The sequence below is a fragment of the Coregonus lavaretus genome, assembly GCF_964263955.1.
Source record: "Coregonus lavaretus genome assembly, chromosome: 15".
Taxonomy (NCBI): domain Eukaryota; kingdom Metazoa; phylum Chordata; class Actinopteri; order Salmoniformes; family Salmonidae; genus Coregonus; species Coregonus lavaretus.
The window spans coordinates 43,959,399-43,986,529 of record NC_140002.1 but is presented as its reverse complement, the minus strand read 5'-3'; the positions used below and the strand labels follow the sequence as shown (position 1 = coordinate 43,986,529).

The 27,131-nt window shown below is 42.2% G+C and overlaps 2 protein-coding genes across 2 annotated transcripts in view; one reads left to right on the top strand and one right to left on the bottom strand.

The window, feature by feature from the left end:
- Positions 1 to 27,131, top strand: part of sra1 (steroid receptor RNA activator 1) — a gene marked incomplete at its 3' end in the record, with an annotated part of 104,356 nt that overhangs the window by 66,070 nt on the left and 11,155 nt on the right. The window lies entirely within an intron of this gene.
- On the bottom strand, positions 1,466 to 25,534 carry LOC311142592 (platelet-derived growth factor receptor beta-like; the record flags this gene model as incomplete). The annotated part of the gene is made up of 23 exons (XM_084178262.1): positions 1,466 to 2,076; positions 2,541 to 2,815; positions 2,910 to 3,015; positions 3,117 to 3,216; positions 4,918 to 5,029; positions 5,690 to 5,812; positions 5,973 to 6,091; positions 7,757 to 7,908; positions 8,081 to 8,243; positions 8,344 to 8,454; positions 8,595 to 8,699; positions 8,834 to 8,966; positions 9,337 to 9,431; positions 12,472 to 12,683; positions 12,975 to 13,095; positions 14,614 to 14,729; positions 14,858 to 15,041; positions 15,254 to 15,422; positions 15,535 to 15,665; positions 15,837 to 16,094; positions 16,515 to 16,796; positions 16,972 to 17,045; positions 25,527 to 25,534. The coding sequence occupies 23 exons, from the start codon at positions 25,532 to 25,534 to the stop codon at positions 1,908 to 1,910; spliced, it is 3,318 nt and encodes a 1,105-aa protein (XP_084034388.1). The 3' UTR covers positions 1,466 to 1,907.

The window sequence follows — 27,131 nt, the reverse complement described above, 5'->3', positions numbered from 1 at the left end:
CAAAGGATCAGAGAATGAATCTAGTACTGAAAGCATAAGCTATGGCTAGCTAGCACTGCAGTGCATAAAATGTGGTGAGTAGTTGACTCAAAGAGAGAGAAAGACAATAGTTGAACTGTTTTGTAAATATTGAGTATTTTTTTCACTTTCACTTACTTAGCTAGGGAATGCAGCTATCTAGTTTAGCCTACTCAAACACTCGGCTAAAACAGAGAGGGATGCTATGTTACCTAGCTGACTATGGCTATCCAACACTGGAACTCTTCCAAGTCAAGGTAAGCTTTTGGTTTGATTAATTTATTGCCACCGGGGCCCGCCAATCTAACTGCTAAACTGCTTGCTATCTGTACACTGTGCTGCATTGTAGGGGCTTTACTAACGCATTAGTTCTAGTAGTTATGTTGACTTGACGTTAGATAATATGGTGACAAAGATGTAGGCTATGTGTAGCGGTTAGCGGTTATGATATGAAGGTTTGGCTTGGAAAGGTTTTTTCGCCTGGTCACAGACAGCCTATGTGTTGTGCACTGAAGTCCACAAGCGAAGGGAAAAGGTGAGAGGAGTAGATGCAAAGAGGAATTATACAACGATCAAATGAATCATGCTGTTTGTATGTGGCTGCTATGAAAGTGAACTGTGTTTGAGTGTGGTCAGGGGTGTATTCATTCCGCCGATTCGGTTGAAAAATGTTTCTTAAACGGAAGCAAACGGAACTAAACGGGGATAAACATACCTGAATTTGTCCAATAGAAACTCTCTTTTGCAACTGTTGGACTAATGATTACACCCTAGATCAGCTAGATGCAGGCAAGATTGTGCAAGGCAGTTGAATGTGTCAATGTCTGTCACCTTGGTTACTCAAATTTCTCTCTACCTTTGCACCTACGTTGTAAACTCATTCATAGGCTAGGTTATAACAACCTCATGATGGGTATAGGGAAAATTTGAGTAACATCTAGTAGCCTAAACTTATCAATGTTACATTGAGCTGGGTGAATGGAATATTAATGACAAAAAAGGGTTCTACCTGAAACCAAAAATGGTTGTTCAAAGGGTTCTCCTATTGGGACAGCTGAAGAACCCTTTTATGATCTAGATAGCCTACACTTTTCTTGTTCTGAACTTCTAACGCGAGTGGGGCGGGTGTGGCTTCGTGACAATGATCGCAAGAGCAACTGCTGACTGATTTGATGGCTCCAACGCAGTTCCAGCTCCAACACCGCCAAAACATCCGCCATGCAGCTGTCTGCTATCGCCGGTTAACGCTTGATCTGATTGAATCTAGGCCTATGTTTCGAGGCTATACAGTGTTTGTGTACAATTACATTGTACACAAACAGTGGAGTAAAACAAGCTTATATTTTGGGTTCTGATGGGGTATGACAGTTGAGCTAAGCTGGCATTTATAAGATATATTTTCAAGAATCAATGGGGATATATATCATTCATTTAAAAGTCCCAAAATGTATGCTAAAATATATTTGATCACTTTTTCAAAACATAATTTTGTCTCAAATTGAGAATGAGAAATGCAAATATAAGAGGTGCATTACTGCAAGCCTACATTCTCTTTTAAATTATTTTATAAATGATTGTAATTAAATGTATTCCCTCACCAAATATACTTTTCTTTACAGTTTGACAACATCAATTAGATTAAAATTGCATATAATATTACCATTTCCATTGCCATTTGTCAAACTGCTGATGCTGTTTTTTTAAATCATAGCATTAAAAGGGAAAAAGTACCTGAAAGATATATAGTATATCACCAATATACAAAAATAATAACGATATAATGTTTCCTAAAAGGGCCTACAACATTAGTGTTTAACTAACAACATACATTGTCATGTGCAACATTGTCCTGTACAGTAGGCACCTCTAACATCTGCTCTCTAATGAGGCTACAGGAAACTCTCCTCCACTTCAGGGGTACATGGAGACTGGGGGAGCTTGTCTTCTTGTGTGGGGGCAGGCACCTCTTCCTCTGTGGGTACTGGTTCTTCTAGGGAGGCTTCTGGCCCATTTAGGGAGGCTGTGTCAGTATCGGTCTGGTCCGTTGTGCTTGGAGGACTAACAAGGTAGAACAAAGATTGGTTTTACTTTATTACTGCTTTATTAATGTCAGAGTAAAATCGATACAATGGCATTATCAAAGACTTAGTGTCAACTGCCAATTATGAATAACAATAAGCAAGAAACAAAAACCCAACATCAGAAAAGCTTTGAAAGAAGCTTGACTAGGGTTGCAAAATTCTGGGAACATTCAATAAATTCCCTGGTTTTCCAGAAATCCTGGAAGGAGGATTCCGAATTTCCTGCTTATTCCCTCCAGATTCTGGGAATCCTCCAACCAGGGAATTTATTGAAAGTTCCAGGAATTTTGCAACCCTACACATGACATAAGGCAGTGCAGAATTGGGAAATCCTCAAATGCTGCCTTTGACCCACGCAGTCACACTCTTCCTGTGGCAAACAGACAGCCACAGAGTTGACAGACAAGAGACATATTCTGTGGAGAGAAGATCCTACGTTACCTTGATGTACTCTGTGTGGCGGTGTCCAGCACCTCACCACTTACTTCTGCCTCTTCGACTACATGGATATCTGGGATGGCGATTATGTAGTCAGTCTGGGAGGGGCCAGCCTCCTTCCCAGTCTCCCCTATCTCCCCTGTCTCCTCTGTCTCCTCTGTCTCCTGCCCTGCTCGGTCCCCTGAGGACTGGACATCTGGAGACACAGCCGGGTTCCCTACTGGTGTGGGTTTGGACCTGTCGCTCTTCAGAAAGCTCTCATTCACCTGGGTGTATTTCTGGGACGGTTTGGAAATTATATGTAGATATTAATACATGAGCAATCAACATAATCATAGCCATAATGTTGAGGATTATTCTAGTTTTCTGTACCTTTTTGTAAACGTCAGTCAGCAGGTTTCCCATCAAATGAACCAGAGAGGAGAACGGTGGCCTCTTCTCAAATTTCTCATCCCAACACTTGCACATGACATCATAGCTGAAAGAAACAAATTAAATGTAGATTGAATTTCACCAGTGGTTATTTTACATACAACCACAAAAACTCCTACAGACAAAGAGAGACAGATGAGGCCTCACATCTCGTCTGTAGCATGAGTGGGTTTGGGCATCCTGTAGCCTCTCTTCAAGGCAGTGTAGAACTGTTCATTCATGGGAATGTCAGGATAGGGCGTTCCTCCTGAAGGTAGGCCGAAACAAAGTATATACAATGCATTCAGAAAGTATTCAGACCCCTTGACTTTTTCCACATTTTGTTACATTACAGCCTTATTCTAAAATGGATTTTTAAAAAATATTCTCATCCATCTACACAATATACCCCATAATGACAAAGTGAAAACTGGTTTTTAGACATTTTTGCAAATGTATTAAAAATAAAAAAACTGAAATACCTTATTTACATAAGTATTCAGAACCTTTGCTATGAGACTCGAAATTGAGCTCAGGTGCATCCTGTTTCCATTGATCATCCTTGAGATGTTTCTACAACTTGATTGGAGTCCACCTGTGGTAAATTCAATTTATTGGACATGATTTGGAAAGGCACACACCTGTCTATATAAGGTCCCACAGTTGACAGTGCATGTCAGAGCAAAAACCAAGCCATAAGGTCGAAGGAATTGTCCATAAAGCTCCGAGACAGGATTGTGTTGAGGCACAGATCTGGGGTACCAAAAAATGTCTGCAGCATTGAAGGTCTCCATCATAGTGGCCTCCATCATTCTTAAATTGAAGAAGTTTGGAACCACCAAGACTCTTCCTATAGCTGGCCGCCAGGCCAAACTGAGCAATCGGGGGAGAAGGGCCTTGGTCAGGGAGGTGACCAAGAACCCGATGGTCACTCTGACAGAGTTCCAGAGTTCCTCTGTGGCGATGGGAGAACCTTCAAGAAGGACCACCATCTCTGCAGCACTCCACCAATCAGGTCGTTATGGTAGAGTGGCCAGACGGAAGCCACTCCTCAGCAAAAGGAACATGACAGCCCGCTTGGAGTTTGCCAAAAGGCACCTAAAGGACTCTCAGACCATGAGAAACAACATTCTCTGGTCTGATGAAAGCAAGATTGAACTCATTGGCATGAATGCCAAGTGTCACGTCTGGAGGTAACCTGGCACCATCCCTACGGTGAAGCATGGTGGTAGTATTATCATGCTGTGGAGATGTTTTTCAGCGGCAGGACTGGGAGACTAGTCAGGATCGAGGGAAAGATGAACGGAGCAAAGTACAGAGAGATCCTTGATGAAAACCTGCTCCAGAGCGCTCAGGACCTCAGACTGGGGCGAAGGTTCACCTTCCAACAGGACAACGACCCTAAGCAAACAGCCAAGACAGCGCAGGAATGGCTACGGGACAAGTCTCTGAATGTCCTTGAGTGGCCCAGCCAGAGCCCGGACTTAAACCTGATCGAACATCTTTTGGAGAGACCTGAAAATAGCTGTGCAGCGATGCTCCCATCCAACCTGACAGAGCTTGAGAGGGTCTGCAGAGAAGAATGGGAGAAACTCCCCAAATACAGATGTGCCAAGCTTGTAGTCATATCCAAGAAGACTCAAGGCTGTAATGAAAGTTCTGAGTAAAGGGTCTGAATACTTATGTAAATAAGATATTTCTGTTTATTTATTTGTAATACATTTGCAAAAATGTCTAAAAACCTGTTTTTGCTTTGTCATTATGGGGTATTGTGTGTAGATAAAAAAATATTTAATCCATTTTAGAATAAGGCTGTAACATAACAAAATGTGGAAATATTCAAGGGGTCTGAATACTTTCCAATTGCACTGTAACTAGTATCAAGACATACATTCATAGATATTATCTCTAGTTGCAATAAGTAAAGAATCAAAACACATCTTTTCTATGCAGAGACTTTTGTATTTACCTAGAGTAAAGATCTCTGAAAGCAGAATGCCAAAAGACCAAACATCGCTCAAGGTTGTGTAGAGGTTCTGGAAGATACTCTCTGGAGCCATCCACTTCAGTGGCAGGAATGTCTACAATATCAGAGACATACTGTAGGTAACCCATTTTAGGTAATGACAGTTGCAATACAGAATTACAGATGTAATTATGGAAAATAGCCTTCTGCTTTTGGTACAGTGACGAAAATTGACATTGTTTTGGTATTCTGACCTGTACCATCTATAACATAATGACTTTTGGAAAGCTGTTTCACATCCTCTTCTGATCTTAGACCAAAAAAGCCAAAAGCCAAGAAAACCCCAGTGGAAAGAGTCTGCAGCCCACATATCCAATAACTCAACCACATTTTTGGCAAAAACAACTTCACCCTAGTGGGAAGTTTTAGCATTTAAAAACCCTAAAAATGGCACCTGTGCCAGCTTTTTAACCTAAAACATATTTTACTCTCAGGATGTACAGAATTAACCAGAAATACAGCAGTCTGTTAAGGGAAAAAGGAGCTAAAACCATTTAAATATTACAGTGTTGTCGGTCAGATCGTTTGCTTAAGTGGGTCATATTAAACCACATCTCTGGAAGTTCCTTATAAAAAATAGTATTTCAGTTTCTATCACTTTCACCTCCTAACAGAATGACTGTTTGGTTGTTTCTTCCCCTCCCTTACTTACTACACATGTTTGAATGGCCTGTAAACAAATACACAACAACCAAAACGAAACAAATGAACTCACGTTGCCTTTGGCTATGTAGTTGGAGTCGTTCATGACATCACGGGCCAGGCCAAAGTCACAGATCTTCACCAGCTTTCCCTCACAGATGAGAACGTTTCTGGCAGCCAGGTCACGATGAACACACTGTGAGGACAGGGACAACAGTTTAGACTGTTATTGAAGTTCATGTGGGTTCAGTAAGGTAATTTCCACATGTTCTCAATAATTAATTAATGTTTGATGGCATGACATTTCATGACATGATATGAATAAGGATGTATTATGAAGCTTTCCATAGTCATACATTCTTGGATGCCAGAAAGTCCATGCCCTTAGCCACTTGGTAGCTAAAGCCCACCAGATCTGTGTAGCTCAGAATTGGGGAGTCACTGATAGACAACGCGACGTCTGCTCTCTCTTGGCCTGAGCAACATGAAAAGAGAACATGAAATTGTCATAAACTGTGACTATGCAAACAAATGATCAACTGATGGTGTTGATCAAAAGAACAGTGTTAAAAGGCATTGTCTGGTTACACAAGAGGTTAAAAAAAAATTCTGGAAGCTGCTTGCGTGTCAAAACTCTAAGTGGAGAGCGGCTTCCCTATTTTGGTCTCCAGTAGTATTTCAACATCAGGGGTCTGTCTGCTCACCATCTGCCTGACAGAAATGTTGAAATGTCTTCAACACACTAAAGCATGGTGAGGATAACCATTGTTTGCTGCTGCTTACCATAATACATGATGAACAACCAAGTGTTTCATGCCTTCAGTATTTAAATTGCTTAAATCAATTAAAAAGTGTATGGCTGTGTCTGAATTGGCGCCCTATTCCCTATATAGTGCACTACTTTTGACCAGGGCCCATAGAGCTCTGGTCAAAATTAGTGCATTATATAGGGAATAGGGTGCCAATTCAGACACACCCTATTTCTTTGTAGAAAGCAGGGGTTGAAATGGAAATACGTTTCCAATCGGTTCATTTTGAACATAACCATTATTTTTTTTATTCCATTCCACTGTTCCAACCAGCAAAATAAAGTTTGGAACCAGTTCAAACACCCAAAAAAGTACCGGTATATGTTGTTCCTTTCTGTTCCTTCTTAAACCTCTGAAATCATAATTTTTTAACATTTCAATTACTTCACCAATCATACAGTGCGGATAGAGCAGCTTGCTATGGAGCGGGAAAACTATAGCTCAGTGAGTTGTTTACATGCGTGATAGAAATACAAGTGTAGGGCACGAGATGCAATTGAAACTTTGCTGGTGGGAAGAGCGCAAGAGAGGGTGAAGGAGGAGGAGGCTTGGCATCTTGTGATGACATGCATTATCTGAATTAGGCCCACAGAATTATACCTGGAGGAGTGGTTTCTATAGAGGAACTTTTAAATAAATAAATATGCCATTTAGCAGACGCTTTTATCCAAAGCGACTTACAGTCATGCGTGCATACATTTTTGTGTATGGGTGGTCCCGAACCCACTACCTTGGCGTTACAAGCGCCGTGCTCTACCAGCTGAGCTACAGAGGACAACTTTGAATGTCTTTGAACTTCAGAGTTGGCTTAACATTGGACCAGCGCTAGCTAGCTAGCTAGCTAACAAGCTTGTGTGTGCAGAGCGGCACCTGGATTAAAAGCACATCTTACCTTTTCGTAGTTAATAAGTCCAATGTGAAATGTGATAACTATAGAATCCCTAACTAGCATTGAAAAAGTTCATCCATTCTTCTATAATAAAGTTTCTGATTGACAGAGGGAGGGCTTTGGATAGGCTCTTTGTTGCGTTTTTTGTGGGACTGGAAAAAAATGGCCAGAATGTAAAATAATGTTATTAACCGGTTCCCATGTTTTTAAAATAACAGTTCTGTTCCAGAAAATTATATATTACTTTCATTCCTGGTTCTGATTCTGTTCGTTATTTTCTGGTTTTCGGTTCTTTTCCCTGAACCGGTTCCAACCCCTGGTAGAATGTACCCACTGAGCACAGATGTCAATTCAACGTCTATTCCACATTGGTTCAAATGACGTGGAAACAACGTTGATTCAACCAGTGTGTGCCCAGTGGATAATGTATACAAAAATGTACCTTGTCTTTGGTAGTTGTTGTCCTGATGGTAAGGCGTCTCATAGACTGAAGGCTCGATGTCTGCATACTTGATGTTGTCGCTCAGCTCTTGCATGGGGACATAATTTAAAGAATCTTCCTTGGTCATATCCATGTAACCCCCATCGCTCTCACTGTCAAAAACCAAGTGCACATTTTTTTTTACAATAAGTGATAGTACATCTTTGATTTAGAGAAAGCATAGGCCTCTGAATCCATTTTCCATTGCAACTAAACATTGAATGTTGATGGGTGACTTTGCAATGTAAAATCAGTAGTGTGTACTTCAGAAGGCATCAGTCTTGCCTTTTTCCTTGGATTTGGACTGCACTCTCTGTGCTGTTCCTGCACATATCAGCATCCCTGCGGTTTCTGTCTGCGTAGTACTGCAGGAAGGTGTGCTTGTTGCGGTGAAGGTAGTCAACCAGGTCACCATAGCGACAGTACTCAGTTATGAGGTAAATAGGACCTTCAGGGCAGAGAAAAGGGGGCAGTTGTTAACATACACTTTGACTAACATATCGGAACATGTTAAGTCTATAAGCAGTGGTATGCTTTCCAGTTCCCACCTCGTTTAGTACAGGCCCCCAGTAGGTTGACGATGTTTAGATGGGGCCCAAGGTGACTCATTATCTTCAGCTCTGATATCAGAGCCCGAGTCTCACTTGTCCTTGCTGTGGCTGTCAGTCAAAAGCAATAGCAGAACACGCAGCGTTGCAATATTTTCTCATGGTAGAGTATGAGTAACGAGGTCAGTGGTTTGTGTGTAAAATGGAGGAAATGTCAAGTTGTTGGTAATAGTAAAGCATAAAGCACTCACACTTGAGCATCTTCACAGCCACTTTGGTGGTGGACTGGGAGTGACCAAGGCCATATGTTGTGGCCTCCACGACCCTCCCGAACGCTCCAGAACCCAGAGTGTGACCTGGTACGACAGAAAATGAGGTGTACTGTTAGCTTAGCTAATGTGAAATATATCAATGCATTATGATTTATAAATAGGCTACAGTATTCACACAATTATACCAAAACATTCCTTGTGTTATAATAGCCACTCACCCAGGACCAGGTTGTCTCGGGGCACCTCCCATGCACAGTCATATGGCAAGTCCATGGGGTCCATGTAGGTGTACGCATGGCCATCTGAGCTCACTGACTCGATCACCTTCCAACGGATCTCATACCGGGGCTTCTAATGGCAGATACAAAAGGCTGTCAGAGTTTTATATATGATATATACAGTATTATACTTTATTGTCCCCAAGGGGAAATTTGTCTTGGACAATGGAAGCTGCTGCTTCCACAAAAATACATAAATACATAAAATCTAATTAATGTAACAAAAATAGAATAACATCACCCTCCTCCCCACCCACACAAAAGTTTGTTATGCCAGGCAAGGCTGTGACTTAAGTAGCAGTTCCACATGATTTAAGACCTACTGGCCAGGCTCCAGTCAATTATTGTAGTCCTCGCTAATTTTACAGTCTCATCTTTCAACAGTAGCATCACTATCAAGACAAATGTGATGGGAAGGTGATGGGTTTCTGTTTGGGCGTCACCTTTCTCCAGAGGGCGATGAGGATGATGAGGAAGATGACGGCGATGACCACCAGGGTTAACACTGCAGCCAAGACAGCCACCTGGGAGAACAGAGCTGCAGACACACACACAGAGAAGGAGCTCACACAAGAGGACAACCTCAGTGATCCTTATTCATACTCTGTTAGTCAAAGTCTTAGTCAAAGACTAATACATTGATATAATAATATAATATATTTATATTACATTTATATGATTTTATTTTTTATAAACGTGTCTGTAAAGTGTATTGAGACTTTTGATCAATGCACTTTAAATAAATTGTGATTTGATTTGAAGGAGTATTGTTATCAGTTAATCAAAAGGAATCAAAAGTTTATATTTTACGTCAGTTGTTGAGAGTTACTGTAAATACTTATTGCTTATTTGCATATACACTCGGTCAAACGTTTTAGAACACCTACTAATTCAAGGGTTTTTCTTTATTTTTCACTATTTTTTACATTGTAGAATAATAGTGAAGACATCAAAACTATGAAATAACACAAATGGAATCATGTAGTAAACAAAAAAGTGTTATATTTGAGGTTCTTCAAATAGCCACCCTTTGCCTTGATGACAGCTTTGCACACTCTTGGCATTCTCTCAACCAGCTTCATGAGGTAGTCACCTGGAATGCATTTCAATTAACAGGTGTGCTTTCTTAAAAGTTAATTTGTGGAATTTCTTTCCTTCTTAATGCATTTGAGCCAATCAGTTGTGTTGTGACAAGGTAGGGTGGTATACAGAAGATAGCCCTATTTGGTAAAATACCAAGTCCATATTCTGGCAAGAACAGCTCAAATAAACAAAGAGAAACGACAGTCCATACAACACTCCTTCAGTAGCCTCCAACTGCTCTTAAACACAAGTAGAACTAAATGCATGCTCTTCAATCGAATGCTGCTGGCACCCGCCCACCCGACTAGAATCACTACTCTCGACTGGTCTGACCTAGAGTATGTGGACAACTACAAATACCTAGGTGTCTGGTTAGACTGTAAACTCTCCTTCCAGACTCACATTAAGCATCTCCAATCCAAAGTTAAATCTAGAATCGGCTTCCTATTTCGCAACAAAGCCTCCTTCACTCATGCTGCCAAACATGCCCTCGTAAAACTGACAATCCTACCGATCCTTGACTTCGGCGATGTCATTTACAAAATAGCCTCCAACACTCAGCAAATTGGATGCAGTCTATCACAGTGCCATCTGTTTTGTCACCAAAGCCCCATATACTACCCACTACTGTGACCTGTATGCTCTTGTTGGCTGGCCCTCACTACATATTCGTCGCCAAACCCACTGGCTCCAGGCCATCTATAAATCACTGCTAGGCAAATCCCCGCCTTATCTTAGCTCATTGGTCACCATAGCAACACCCACCCGTAGTATGCGCTCCAGCAGGTATATCTCACTGGTCATCCCCAAAGCCAAAACCTCCTTTGGCCGCCATTCCTTCCAGTTCTCTGCTGCCAATGACTGGAACGAACTGCAAAAATCTCTGAAGCTGGAGACTCTTATCTCCCTCACTAACTTTAAGCATCAGTTGTCAGAGCACTTTACCGATTACTGCACCTGTACACAGCCCATCTGAAATTAGCCCACCCAACTACCTCATCCCCATATTGTTATTTATTTTGCTTATTTGCACGCCAGTATCTCTATTTGCACATCATCTCTTGCACATCTATCATTCCAGTGTTAATTCTAATTGTAATTATTTTGCACTATGGCCTATTTATTGCCTTACCTCCATAACTTGCTACATTTGCACACACTGTATATATATTTTCTGTTGTATTTTTGACTTTATGTTTTGTTTTACCCCATATGTAACTCTGTGTTGTTGTTTTTATCGCACTACTTTGCTTTATCTTGGCCAGGTCGCAGTTGTAAATGAGAACTTGTTCTCAACTGGCTTACCTGGTTAAATAAAGGTGAAATAAAAAAACACTTTAAAACATGAAGGTCAGTCAATACGGAAAACTTCAAGAACTTTGAAAGTTTCTTCAAGTGAAGTCGCCAAAACCATCAAGCGCTATGATGAAACTGGCTGTCATGAGGACCGCCACAGGAATGGAAGACCCAGAGTTACCTCTGCTGCAGAGGATAAGTTCATTAGAATTACCAGCCTCAGAAATTGCAGCCCAAATAAATGCTTCACAGAGTTCAAGTAACAGACACAGCTCAACATCAACTGTTCAGAGGGGACTGTGTGAATCAGGCCTTCATGATCTAATTGCTGCAAAGAAACCACTAGTAAAGGACACCAATAAGAAGAAGAGACTTGCTTGGGCCAAGAAACACGAGCAATGGACATTAGACCGGTGGAAATGTGTCCAAATTGGAGATTTTTGGTTCCAACCGCTGTGTCTTTGTGAGACGCGGTGTGGGTGAACGGATTATCTCCACATGTGTATTTCCCACCATAAAGCATGGAGGAGGAGGTGTTATGGTGTGGGGGTGCTTTGCTGGTGACATTGTCTGTGATTTATTTACAATTCAAGGCACACTTAACCTGCATGGCTACCACAGAATTCTGCAGCAATATGCCTTCCCATCTGGTTTGGGCTTAGTGGGACTATAATTTGTTTTTCAACAGGACAATAACCCAACACACCTTCAGGCTGTGTAAGGGCTATTTTACCAAGAAGGAGGGTGATGGAGTGCTGCATCAGATGACCTGGCCTCCACAATCCCCCGACCTCAACCAAATTGAGATGGTTTGGGATGAGTCGGACCACAGAGTGAAGGCCAACAAGTGCTCAGCATATGTGGGAACTCCTTCAAGACTGTTGGAAAAGCATTCCGGGTGAAGCTGGTTGAGAGAATGATAAGAGTGTGCAAAGCCGTCATCAAGGCAAAGGGTGGCTATTTGAAGAATCTCCAATATAACATATATTTTGACTTGTTTAACACTTTGTTGGTTACTACATGATTCCACATGTGTTATTTCATAGTTCTGATGTCTTCACTATTATTCTACAATGTAGAAAATAGTAAAAAATAAAGAAAAACCCTTGAATAAATAGGTGTTCTAAAACTTTTGACCAGTAGTGTATGTCATAGTCATGCAAGCATAAAGTGGACTTTAGTCAATGTTGAGTGCTTACAGTTGGAGACTAGTTTGATGTCCCAGGCCCTGCGTCCTTTCTCGTTGCGGGCTTCACAGCGCACTGACGTAATACTCCCCATGGTCTGGAAGGTCAAAAGGCTGCGGACGTGGTTGACCCCTGAGGCCTCGATGTAGCTCACATTCATCTGGATGCTGACGTTCTCTGGGTCAGCCGACAGAGGCTTCCATGCTGTGGTCTTATTACTGCATCTGGGTGAAGAGGTCATCATTGTGGATTAGCTTGATGGTGATAGAATATATGCTTGTTCAGTTCGTGAGACTTTCTGTCTGAGTGAGATATTGGGTGACTGACAAAAACTGCTATAGACTATTGAGAGTCCAAAATAAGCAACAGGTCCAACAAATATCACTCAACTGTGTGATCCTATTGTAACGCTGCCCTCTACCTCTGCAGATTGAGAGTAAAAGTCAAAACACAACTGAAGTGGCGGAATATGCTTCATTGTGTTGGTCAGTATTTCCAGCGGTCTGTTCCCTTACTTTCCAATGCTTTCACAGCTGTACCAGTGAATGGTGGGTGTGGGGACCCCCTCTGTGACACAGAGTACACCGTGGCCCTGGTCCATGTGCTGGTCAGACAGATCTATTATCTTCGGGGGAGCTGCAGGGAGTGGAAATTTCCCATGAGACAGTGAAAGGTAGTGAAACATAGATACACTGAACAACAATATAAATGCAACATGTAAAGTGTTGGTCCCATCTTTCATGAGCTGAAATGTTCCATACTCACAAAAAGCTTATTTCTCTCAATTTTTGGGGCACAAATTTGTTTACATCCCTGTTAGTGAGCATTTTTCCTTTGCCATGATAATCCATCCACCTGACAGGTGTGGCATATAAAGAACCTTGTACTGGGGACAATAAAAGGCCACTGCAGTTTTGTCACACAACACAATGTCACATATGTCTCAAGTTTTGAGGGAGCGTGCAATTGGCATGCTGACTGCAGGAATGTCCAACAGAGTTGTTGCCAGAGAATTTAATGTTCATTTCTCTGCCATAAGCTGCCTCCAACATCGTTTTAGAGAATTTGGCCTCACAACCCCAGACCACGTGTAACCACGCCAGCCCAGGACCTCCACATCTGGCTTCTTCACCTGCGGGATCGTCTGAGACCAGCCACCCGGACAGCTGATGAAACTGTGGGGGGGAAGTCTCGGGGAAGCTCATCTGCGTGCTCGTCGTCCTCACCAGGGTCTTGACCTGACTGCAGTTCGTAACCGACTTACGTGGGCAAATGCTCACCTTCGATGGCCACTGGCTCGCTGGAGAAGTGTGCTTTTTGCGGTGTTGTGTGGGCGAGCGGTTTGATGATTTCAACATTGTGAACAGAGTTCCCCATAGTGGCGGTGGGGTTATGGTATGGGTAGGCATAAGCAATGAACACAATTGCATTTTATCGATGGCAATTTGAATGCACAGCGAAACAGTGACGAAATCCTGGGGTCCATTGTCGTGCCATTCATCCGCCACCATCACCTCATGTTTCAGCATGATATTGCATGGCCCCATGTCGCAAGGATCTGTACACAATTCCTGGAAGCTGAAAATGTCACAGTTCTTCCATGGCCTGCATACTCACCAGACATGTCACCCATTGAGCGTGTTTGGCATACTCTGGATCGACGTGTACAACAATGTGTTCCAGTTCCCGCCGATATCCAGCAACTTCGCACAGCCATTGAAGAGTAGTGGGACGACATTCCACAGGCCACAATCAACAGCCTGATCAACTCTATGCGAAGGAGATGTCGCGCTGCATGAGGCAAATGGTGGTCACACCAGATACTGACTGGTTTTCTGATTCACGTCCCTACCTTTTCTTTTAAGGTATCTGTGACCGACAGATGCAGATCTGTATTCCCAATCATGTGAAATCCATAGATTAGGGCCTAATTTATTTATTTTCATTATATGAACTGTTACTCAATAAAATCTTGGAAATTGTTGCATGTTGCGTTTACATTTTTGTTCAGTGTAGTTGATTTTTTTATCAATAGAAGAAACAGTTCAACATCCTTTACATTCCAACATGATAACTCAATAAAGAAAAATGACTGAATAGTGATCCCATCTAATGTCTGTCCAGAGTGGATAATGTTTCAGGCATGTATCTTACCCTTGACTTGAAGATCAAAGGTTATCTCCTTGACTTCGTCTTCGTTGGCCACATGGACAGTGTAGAGGCCCCTCTGTTCCATCCTGACCCTTACCAAGGTCAGAGTACTGAGGTAACTTGAGGTCAAAGGTCAAACAGAACACAATCAATATCATGGGGCTTATGCCCTGATTCTCAATTTCATTGTCACCATTTTAATAGATTTCTTTCAGTTGGGATGTTCATGATCATGTATGATGGGTACCTGGTCTCATGCACCTGTCTGGTGACCATGGATACCGTTTCCCCAGTGAGGGTGGTGTTGTCTCTGGTCCAGAGCACCTGAGGTTTGGGATACGCTTCAATCTGCACTGTGAGCTCAATGCTCTCAAACTGCAGCGCTGAAACATTGTGGTTGATGGAGGGTTCCAAAGCCACAAAGCCCCGTTCTGTAAAATGGCATTTGAATAGAAGATTACTGCCTTATAGATACATGGCAAGAACCTCAATCAGTTAGATACTTTCCAAAGCAGACACACACAAAGCCCATTGAGGCCCCATTACATTGTGCATAGTATTTCCACTTTTTCAGTCGATTAAATGAAAGTTACTAGGCTTATGTTGTTGTGAGTTTGGAAAAGCTTTGAGGGTGTTTGCTCACCCAGAACAGTAACAGTGAGATTATCCATGGCTGACTGTCCTGAAACGGTGTCCTGTACCCGGCAGATGTACTGGCCAGAGTCCTCCAGAGTAGCACTGGAGATGTTCAAGAAGGAACGAATTCTAAACTCCCGGTTCCCCGTTAGAAAGTCTGTCAGTGGCTCAATCATCTTCAGACGGAAACAAAATATAACAGAAGTAAGAACAGCATTGCAACAACATAGTTATCAACAAAGGAGATGATTCTGCTTGGGAAACATGTGTCACATATAGTCCACTCACCTCTTTACGAGGAAAATCCCATTTGAAGTAAACTATCTCTGCGTCTTCTACAGTACAATTAACCATTAAGGCCTCGCCTTGTTTCAGCACAGTTTTTGAGAGAGTCATGAAGGCATTCATGGATTTGGGGACTGGAAAGAATAAATCGGAAAGGAAGAGGACATCATAACAGGCACCATCTTCCTGCAGCCTGGTCTTCAATAAGCATTTTACAGCTTTTTAAAGACCGTTTTAAGATTGTGCGTTGAGACCCTTTTTCTTTTGGTCAAAGTTTCACTTTGAGAGTTGACACAGAGCCTTACCCACAATGCTGTAGACATAATACACCTGGGACGCCTTCTCCTCTCCGTTCATGGCACCTCGGCAGATGTAGGAGCTATCTTTCAGGATGGCGGTGAACCCTTTGCTGGGGTCATATGTTCCCTCCACAGGGTCCTTGCTGGCCCTCTCGTACAGGGTCACGTTAATGCTAGGGTCAGACACCACGCAGGGAATGGTGCCTTCCTCTCTCTCCTTCATCACTAGTGCTGGCTGCAGGGGAACAAACCATTCCTCAGGGTCTGGGGAGGGGGGGGGGGGGGGGGGGGGGGGACATGTCCACCATACGTTAGACTTTGAAGAAGGGAAGTAAAAATAATGACCTTTCTAAAATAGCCTTTAGAGACGCAGGGACATTTTATTAAAATGGTAGAGGGTGTCAATTGTGAAACCAGCACTGATTTGTATTAGCTTTGAATTGTCACAGTTTGTCCCTCCATAGTCCTCCTAAAATAGAAGGTTCAGTGGTCTAGGATGGTCTAGCGGTCTAAGCCTCTGCCTCCAGATCACATATATCGCTGCTGCATGGGTTGAATCCGGCCCACTGCTATTTCAGCACACTCTCTCCTCTATCTTTCCTCTCTACCTCTGTCCTATCCAACAAGATAAAATAAATGCATGAAAAAGAAAATAGAAGGTTTATAGAGGGTGTTTAGTCTCACCTGGTACAAACACTGATATGTCCTTGGTCTCCTCTGTAGAGGGCTCTTCACAGACATAGTTCCCAGAGTGCCTCCAGGTGACGTTGTGGAGGACCAGCACACTGGTGGATCCCCTGTCCTCCACAGCCACTCCCTCCAGGCTGGGGTTGTGGGGAGACTTCCAGGTCACCTTGCTCCAACCAGAACAGACCACCATGAAGGAGGAGTTGGTGCTCAGTATGACCTCCTTCTCACTGGGGCTGAGCTCCAGACTGAAGCCCTCTGGACAAAACTGCAGCAGCACTGGGAAATGTATTTAGTATTAATTAGGATTCCCAATTAGCTGCTGCCGAGGCAGTGGCTACTCTTCCTGGGGTCCAAACATAATGAGATGAACAACACAAACACGTTACCAATGAACAATCTCGACCAATTACAATCTAACTGCAGTGTAAAAACACATTTAGCTTTTTCTTACCTGCAAAGATGGCCACCGACGGCAGAGCCTTTGCCAAGCCCAGCTCCATAGTGCCAGTGTGAATTGATAATACTCTGTAAAATAAACATTGAATGGTGAAGGAGTCAGTAAAAGAGTACTGTGTATAGAGAGGCCTTTAAAGACTCTGTATGTGATGTTTTTAGAGGGATTGTAAGCTGGAGGACTTGCCGTGGTCTGGAAACAATTAGGCTCAAAGAAGGAGAGTGGAGAGCACAAAAGATGTCGAGGACACTGGGCCAGGAATGAGTGGGTGTACTGGGAGTGCACAGAGCATGTCAACTCAAGTAAGTAAGGTCTGTGAAATGGAAGCTCACCAACCTGGACTCAGGGGTAGATGTAACATAGTAAGGATAAGTCTGTCTCCCTCCATTTAGTATGATATGTTACGTTTCGTATGGTATGTTTTAATTTGTAGATGTCCATAATCCATTTTGTATGATACACGCTTAGAAAAATAAGTTATTGTATCTAGAACCAAAAAGGGTTCTTCAGCTGTCCCCATAGGAGAACCCTTTGAAGAACCCCTTTTGGTTCCAGGTAGAATCCTTTTGGTTCCAGGTAGAACCCTTTTGGGTTCCATGTACAACCCTTTCCACAGAGGATTATACATGGAACCCAAAAGAGTTCTACCTCGAACCAAAAAGGGTTCTCCTATGGGGACAGCCACAGAACCCTTTTGGAACCATTTTTTCTAAGAGTGCATGTTACAAATTAGCTAGGCTAGGGGTTAGGGTTAAGGTCATAGTTAGGGGTTGAGGTCAGGGTTAAGGTTAGGGTCAGGGGTTAAGGTTAGGGTTAGGGTTAGGGAAATGGTTAGCTAACATGCTAAGTAGTTGCAAAGTAGCTAAAAAGCAGTAAGTAGTTGCAAACTTACTAATTAGCTAAAATGCTAAAGTTGTCCGTGATATGATTCGAACACACAACGTTTGGGTATATGCCCACCCATCCTGCCCGCCCAACCTCCCTTCTTTCATTTTTGTCTTAAGTAACCTTCTGTCTTATGTAACCACACCAAACGTAACACATCTGTCACAGATTTACATTTACTCAGTAGCAGTGCATGGGTAAAATCACTGGAGAAGCCAAGCCAGAAAAAGCCAGAAAATTGCGTTGTTTGCTCTATAACCTGTTAGTTCATATGCCTTGCGACCGTGATATATAGGCCTAAGACAATAAGAAGACACAGTGGCAGAATAAATTCAACCACACCTTTGTTTCATCACAAAACCGGAGAGCAACCTCTGTCCGGTGAAGTCCACAAAGCATAAGCATATCGCAAATGGTTACATGACCTAAAGCATGGTCAATCAAGTTAATGTTTCCGACATTTTCGGACTAGTAAACAACTATTTATTTAGAACCATGGAGAGTTACCCAAGTCGCAAAGGAAACACAAGCTGCCTCCACTATTCCAGCACCATTTCAACTTCAACATTTCAACATCATAAAATCACCTATAGTTAGTCTAATACATTGACAACTAAAGGATACCAAAAACAATTAGGTCCAATCAACGTAAGCTTAATATGATGTGGCTTTCCATGGTTTTGATTTGTGTGTGTGTGTGTGTGTGTGTGTGTGTGTGTGTGTGTGCGCGTGGGTGCGCATGCGTGTGTGCGTTCGTGCAAGTAGAAAAAAACATGTTGACTCACCCTACTTGTAGAGAAATGCCAATGCCATCCTCCTCTCTTTCATGTTGACGAAACGGTCTATGACTGTCATCCAGTACACGCTTCTATTTTTTGTTGTCCTAGGCTACTTTGCTAAAATGCTTGCTCGCTAGCCTAACTTCCTTTCATAGGCAATGTTAGCTAGTTAAATGTGTGGTTGGATCAGAATTTCCGTGAATGAATGTATGGTTGGATCATAATTTCCGTTATAATCATTGACCAGTACGGAGAATTAAGTAAAACCACAAGTCCAAATCCCTATCTCCATCCATGGTTAATTTAGGAAAGGGCCAATTTTAGCTAGCTAGCCACTGGAGGACAACAACACAACGAGATGCAACAATTCAAGAATGTTTCTGTCAATGACTAATTTCACTTAATGCGATGTGATAGGAGTGAAGCCAAATCCAAACTTCCCTTTACACTTTTTTTTGGTGCGCCAAGACCATTCACAGTTGAGCTCACTCAGTTTAGCTCAATGCTGATTAGCTATTATTTTTTATTTTTTTTTCAATGGAGGCCAAATGCTCGCTGGCTTCCCTTGCATTCAATGCTACTGGCGGCAACAATGTCATACTCTTTATGACCAGACACCATCAGATAGACGGCCTACACATACAGAGACAGAGGGGCGCTGTTTCGCTCGCTCGGATGCTTTCTCCGTTGAGATACATTCAGCCTCTTGCGAATTTAAGGAAGATTATGAAAACACAGAGAGACTAAATATTTTGTTTTGTTTCTTTGTCCATTTTTTTGGGAAGCCTGCCTTCCCTCGGCAACCATGAATAAACGCCACTACATTTACTCTGTTACTTCTACTCTTTGAGGCCAGGCTGAGCTCACAGTCAAAATAGAGCTGTCACAGCTGGGGGTTCCCAAAATGAATGACATACTGCTTCTGGAATTCGCTACCTCAACCAACAAGTCTTGCTTCCCATGCTCTTTATCAAGTGTTTTTATTCACTCATTGAGAGCAATTTTGTTTGTACAATCTGAGTCACGGTATCTTATGATTCATCTTTTCCATTCAGTCATAGTAACATTAGGTTGCCAAGGCCATTGACATTTGAAATCTAACGTAATCGGTTGTCTCAGGCCACTGGCTGCAGAACGAAGCAGCAGGACACTGATCTGATGTCTGTCTGGTACCATGAAGCAAAAGCATACCTCTCTGCTACAAGACCTTCCAGCCAGCTCTAATTGATCCTCAGCCAGTGAAGTTAATGTCCTTCCCAGCTACAGTATGTCTGAAAGTGAGAGTACAGATGAGGCATTGGTGGCAACTCACAGGCAAGAGGTGCAGACAGACAGAACCTCACTGGGATGTGACTGTTGTATGAAACTGCCATGTTAGTCTCTCTTTCTCTCTCTCTCTCCCTCTCTCTGTTTCCCTCCTTATGGTTTTACTAAAGCTAAAAACAGACTCCCCGCATCCTTTCATCAATCACACTGCCTTTTTATCTGGGGAATGAACAACTCAATAAACAGACCCCAGGCATTTTTAGACAGAATGAAAAAGAATTGCTCCAGCTACCTGATAATTTCAATTTGGTGTTCCCTTTGGAAACAAATGGAATATGGCATGGATTTAATGGCTAGACCATGCAGGCCAAGTATAAGGAAATTCCATCTGAAAGAAGCAATGTGTTTTCAGGGGAAAATATCAAGAGGTAGAGGTGGAGTGGTTAAGGGAGGAGGCCACAGAGGGAGATGTTGGGAAAGAGTCCTTAAAGATAGGGGGAATTTTCCACAGAAAACCAGACAGCTATTGCGATCAAAATAGCTTGTTGAGATAAGCAGCTCTTTTCTAATCAAGCATCCTCTCAGGACTCATGCTCTTAGAGGAATTAAAACAAACAAACATTATTTGCCCGAAACCAAAGCCTCTCACACTCTGGCTAAGGTTTGCAAATTGACTCTTTCAGAAAAGCATCAATTGTTTGCAAGCTCATTGGCCCAGGTCCTATAATGTTAGTTGGCCGCTGCCCAAAAGGGGCTGGCTGTGAGTCAAAATGTCTAATAAAACAAAAGAAACTGGCTCTATATGACCTGGCCTCATAGATCAAATAAAGGCTGTTTCCATGAACACACACATACTAATTTCACGCTCATACTACCTCATTCGGTATAAGACTGAATTCCCAACGGAGCTAAACTGGGCATCACCTCATCAGTTCAATCAGTTATAGTCTGGAGCATGGTTGTGTTTATGAAACCCTCTGAGCTGAGCTAAAGAAGCCTCCCAGCTGCTTTCTTATCATTGTGAGGGAGGCAGAGCCTGGCCGTCACAGTCTCTCTGTGATGAGGAACACTGGCCTCCCTTGTGTGGGGGCGAGTGACTGACACACCAGACGTAACCAGCCCGCGAACACAGATGCTGAGCTGTGGCACCCTACCATAGCCGCACTGCATGCCATGTGTTCCCACCAATCGGAAAGGCTGCAAAACAAACTGAACCTCTGTTTCATATGGCCTACGCTCCTGTATCCGATTTAGCACCGTCAACGACTCCGTGACTGATACATTACAGTCTGCAGCAGACCCTCTCATGTGGTATGGCAAATTTCCCACCGGCTAAATAGTTGTGAAAGAATACTTTTTATCAAAATAATATGTACTAGATGCAACACAAGCTCATCCTAGCTCGTCGCGAGCTTACTAGATGGTAATAGTCGTATGCGTAGCCGCTATAGGAAAATGCAATGGAAATCAAATCACACACGAAGCCATCATTTCACTATTTCAAATATGCCTAAATACGTTGTATTTGGCCTGACTAGATGTTACATAAACGACCCTGCTGCAGTGTATTGAGAGACATTTTTGTAGTTTTCAGTACTAAGCAAATGTTCATCTGTGACCCAAACAAGGCCTTAATCAATTTAACACATTTTCCATGCAGTGTCTGGATTGAAGGGAGGGGTAGGTGGTGGTTTTACAGTAATCGGTTTACAGTGTATAGAGCAGTGCCCAGTTCTGGGGGAGAAGCGTATTTTATGCCATTGTATTTAGTTGAGTGAAGTCTAGCTATATTACTTTTCCCCCATTGAGGTTAGTACATCCTGTGATTGAAAGTAAGTGTCTATTAAAAATGGAAGGGTGTATGGGCATGAAACTCTACACTGTACAATCTGCTATTGCAATTTGGTTTCTTTTTGCACAATGTGGTCTAGACAAGGGCTGTTTTTACCACAGCGACAGTAGTAGGGCCCTTTATGTTTGCTTTTGGGTGAATTGTATATCTGTAATGACATTCCACGCATGCCTTTTCTCATGGCTTCATTCTTTGGTAAGGGTGCAAAAAGCACAACAACACACAGCAGTGTTGACTCAAATGTACAGAATAATAAAATGTTGGTAAATTATGCTACTGAAACTGCAGTTGAATAGTCAATATATAATGTGTGGCTTATGGTACGTAATGCAACAGTATGGTAACATACTGGATCTACGTGTTCTTTGACCAGTGTGCCATTGAACTGAAATCCAAGCATGTGTTAATGTCGAACAGCCCCCATTGAAGGAGATGAGTGATATCCATAGAGGGTCAGTAAATCTTTCAACAGATAGACGTGTGTGGCCATCGTGGTTCTCAACCCATGTTATATGCTGTTTTCTTTTAATCTATCTTGTGAAAAAGTGTATCTTGTCAATAGAACTGAAGTAGTTTGAGTATCCTTACATGTCTGGAAAAACAATTTGGTAAAAATCCTGTTGTTATCATTTAGCTGCCTTGCCTGAGGGGAAGGAATGCACAGCAGGGGATACGCATCCCAGCTGCACTGAGAGACAAGCTATTTGAAAAACATCAGTTTGTGTTGTTCCCCCTGACAATACCACAAGAGAGACCCATCAGGATGTGGATACCTCTGTCACCCATCCCCAAGTTGGGGATTCTGTAATGCTGAGAGCAGAGAAACCAGTACTGTCTCACAGACAAAAGTGTGGGTTGGCAGTTGCAAAATAGTCTGGGCTGGTTGCAGACAGAAAGAAGCAACCGTGAAACCCTCCTGTTTGTGTGTTAGAATAAGAGAGGGAAGAAGAAAGATGATAAGGACAATATAGTCGTCACTTACCTTGGGAGAGTTCCTGTCCACCTTTTTCACCACCCTGTCTTGTCTGTTGACAATGTACGATAGCTATCTGTGCTCCTGTATCCTCTCTGAGTTGGAGAGAAGTCCTTGATGTTGATGTTGAGTGAGCTCCTTCAATTTGCAGGGATATATGGGTGGAAACCTTCAGTCTGGAGCATGCCTTAGGAGAGTGGGTGTATGGGAAGTAAGCTCTTATGCACTCATAATCATTCCTGCAAAACACAACAATCCTCTTGAAGCCATTAGGGTAAACTGTTTCTCCTCCTTGAATAGGATAGCATTCTGTCTAGAATTGCTGTGCCATTCTTACAAAACAAGGACAAAAGATTCTATACAAATAAATATCTTATCCACTGGCAGAAGTCTGTTATTGCCTTGAAAGTCAATATTATTCCATTCTGATAAAGAGTAAGAAAAGATCATGCCTTTCTTTGAGGGTCCAAGCTCTACTGGAAAAACATGTACTTTTTCTTTTTGTTGCAGAGACTGCCTATATCTGTTTTCAATCTTGGCTTTTCGCCCCTTCTTTTTCCTTTTCCTTCTCAGGATCTGAGTGGCTGGCTAGAAAACGCAGGGCTCTCGCCAGAAGCTTAGCTGGAGCTTTTTTATTTGTGGGTTTTTTTTGTGGGGGAAGGGGAGGCAAGGTCAGTGGAGGGATTTAACTGGTCTCTGTAAAGTCACTCTTGGACAGACAACGTCTGAATGTCCTGTGTGTGTGTGTGTATATGTGTTTAATCGTCTTCCATTAGCTAATATAATATTGACACTAAATTCAATCTTCAATCCTTTTCGGACTTTTTGGAGATCCCATTTGGAACTTATTTTCCCAAACTGTGTGTGGGATCATATTCATATGAGATTTCCCCCATAGCACTGCTGTAGAGCGAGAGACGTTAGTGCTGGCATGTTGCTGCTGTCTCTGACACAGCAGTGTTTGTCATGGCTCTGCTCTGTGGGAGGACAGACACGCATACACATGAAATGAGGCAGACCCCGATTAGTGACCTCAACAGTTTTATACCAGTGTGTGGGGGTAACCACCAAATCAAATCCAAGTTTATTGGTCACGTACACATATTAGCAGATGTTATCGTAGGTGTAACGAAAGGCTTGTTTTCTAGATCCAACCATGTAGTAATAATACCTAGAAAACAATACAAAACACTATGCACAAAGTTCAAAATTAAAAATAAAGAAATTGCGAAATATGAGAATGAGCAATGTCAGAGTCCGGAACAAATAAATAAATATATGGTCAGTCTATTTATATATACTGTACAAGTCAAAAGTTTGGACACACCTACTCATTCAAGGGTTTGTCTTTATTTTTACTATTTTCTACATTGTGGAATAATAGTGAAGACTATGAACACATATGGAATCATGTAGTAACCAAAAAAGTGTTAAACAAATCAAAATATATTTTATATTTGAGATTCTTCAAATAGCCACCCTTTGCCTTGATGACAGCTTTGCACACTCTTGGCATTCTCTCAACCAGCTTCACCTGGAATTCTTTTCCAACGGTCTTGAAGTAGTTCCCACATATGCTGAGCACTTGTTGGCTGCTTTTCCTTCACTCTGCCGTCCAACTCATCCCAAACCATCTTAATTTGGTTGAGGTCGGGTGATTGTGGAGGCCAGATCATCTGATGCAGCACTCCATCACTCTCCTTCTTGGTAAAATAGCCCTTACATAGCCTGGAGGTGTGTTGAGTCATTGTCTTGTTGAAAAACAAATGATAGTCCCACTAAGCCCAAGCCAGATTGGATGGTGTATCACTGCAGAATGCTGTGGTCGTCATGCTGGTTAAGTGTGCCTTCAATTCTAAATAAATCACAGACAGTGTAACCAGCAAAGCACCCCCACACCACAACACCTCCTACTCCATACTTTACGGTGGGAACTACACATGCAGATATACAGCGGATTGAACCAAAAATCTCCAATTTGGACTCCAGACCAAAGGACAAATTTCCACCGGTCTAATGTCCATTGCTCGTGTTTCTTGGCCCAAGCAGGTCTCTTCTTATTGTGTCCTTTAGTAGTGGTTTCTTTGCAGCAATTCGACCATGAAGGCCTGATTCACACAGTCCCCTCTGAACAGTTGATGTTGAGCTGTGTCTGTTACTTGAACTCTGAAGCATTTATTTGGGCTGCAATTTCTGAGGCTGGTAACTCTAATGAGCTTATCCTCTGCAGCAGAGGTAACTCTGGGTCTTCCATTCCTGTGGCGGTCCTCATGAGAGCCAGTTTCATCATAGCGCTTGATGGTTTTTGTTACTGCACTTGAAGAAACTTTCAACGTTTTTGAAATGTTCCGTATTGATTGGCCTTCATGTCTTAATGTAATGATAGACTGTCGTTTCTCTTTGCTTATTTGAGCTGTTATTGCCATAATATGGACTTGGTCTTTTACCAAATAGGGCTATCTTCTGTATACACCCCCTACCTTGTCACAACACAACTGATTGGCTCATACGCATTAAGAAGGAAATAAATTCCACAAATTAACTTTTAAGAAGGCACACCTGTTAATTGAAATACATTCCAGGTGACTACCTCGTGAAGCTGGTTGAGAGAATGCCAAGAGTGTGCAAAGATGTAATCAAGGCAAAGGGTGGCTATTTGAAGAATCTCAAATATATTTTGATTTGTTTAACACTTTTTTGGTATCCTGTAACTGAAATCACTGCTGAGTGTGCAGTGCTCTGGTGGGTTTTGTTTACAGTAAAAACAGTACTGTATTACAGGATATAGACATCTTACCTGGACATATTGGTACCGGAGTTCCTTGACACAATCAGAGTTACTCTCAAAGGGAACAGAGCTGATCATGCTGATATGATGCTTTGTCAAGACTCTAGAAATGGTTGTCGTGCTTACACTTTCAACATTTTGTTTTGAAATGTATTATTGTCTGCCAACACTCTCGAATTTCTCTGAGTTTTATGGCATTTTTGCTAATGACCATGTCAACAATTACAGCTTCCTGCCGAGCAAAGAAAATCCTACCTCTCTCCCCTCCATTTGGTAACCGTTGGGTTCTAAAACAGAAATACAATTACACACAAGCGGTTCGGAGAGCTTTTGGTCGATTTACTACTCTACAGTAATATTCAGTACAGTTATATGCCCATGCAGAATCCATATCTTACCTGTTGGTTTGCTGGAAGGTTCTTATAATAGATGACACAGTTGAGCATTGCAAATTTGGCTGCACTCTGAGACCAGCATCTCTCATTGATAGACCATGATTGACAACATGATCAATGATTGTAGCCCTAATCACATCTGACACTACAACTCTGGGTCTTCCCCTCAGTCGTCTTCCACCACGGATACGTAATCCACTGTCTCTCCCGGCAACTCTTCCACCTCTGCAAGCCACTACACGATCTCTGGCTGGGTCCATGTTTATGTAAAATATATTCCAAAGATGTCCCCTTTTGTAGAGATGGTAATGACATAAAAATAGAAAACACCTGGGTAGGTCTTCAGTTACGTAATATAGAATGAAAATCAGCTGTGAATAATTAAGAGTTATTATTAAATTTTCATTTTAGAATTTCTATTTTGCTTTTACTTTAGCAATGTAAAAAATTGCAGTCTAATTCAATTTTCAGTAGCTTTTGAACTTGAGTTTAACCATTTTGATAAGGGTATCTTAACATTTGCTAAATGGTCTGTAGATACATAGAGTTTTGTTGGTAAATGTGTTTTTGTGAGACAAGTATTTATGTAATTTGAAAGATGTTGTCATTGAATGCATTTTGTGTTAAAGCAATGACAACTGATCCACAGGTTGCCACATAGTGTTGTTGTGATAACTGTATTTAGAGTTTTGTACATGTATCCGCAGAATTTAACAATGCTTGTTAGCAATCGAAAAGAACTTGTAACGAGTGTCAGTGTAATGCGGTGGATCGAAGTCAGGCGCAGGACACAGAACTCGAGGAAACGTACTTTACTGAACTTGAGTAAAGAAAACAACACAGCAATACCTTCACGCAGGAAGGAACTAAACCGCTCACCAAACGACACACGAAATGAAAAACAACCATGCACAAGACACATTGGGAGCACCTGGGTTAAATAGGGTAGGCGTGATTACACTAATGGGAAACAGGTGTGTGACCTAGACATCAGGTGCAACATAGACATATATAACATAGATCGGCAGTAGCTAGTATTCCGGTGACGACGAACGCCGCAGCCTGACCGAGCAAGGAGGAGGGGCAGCCTCGGCAGAATCCGTGACAGAACTGTAGAAATTAGGTAAAACGGATTTAAGTTTCCCTGCATTAAAGTCCCCGGCCACTAGGAGCGCCGCCTCTGGATGAGCGTTTTCCTGTTTGCTTATGGCCGTATACA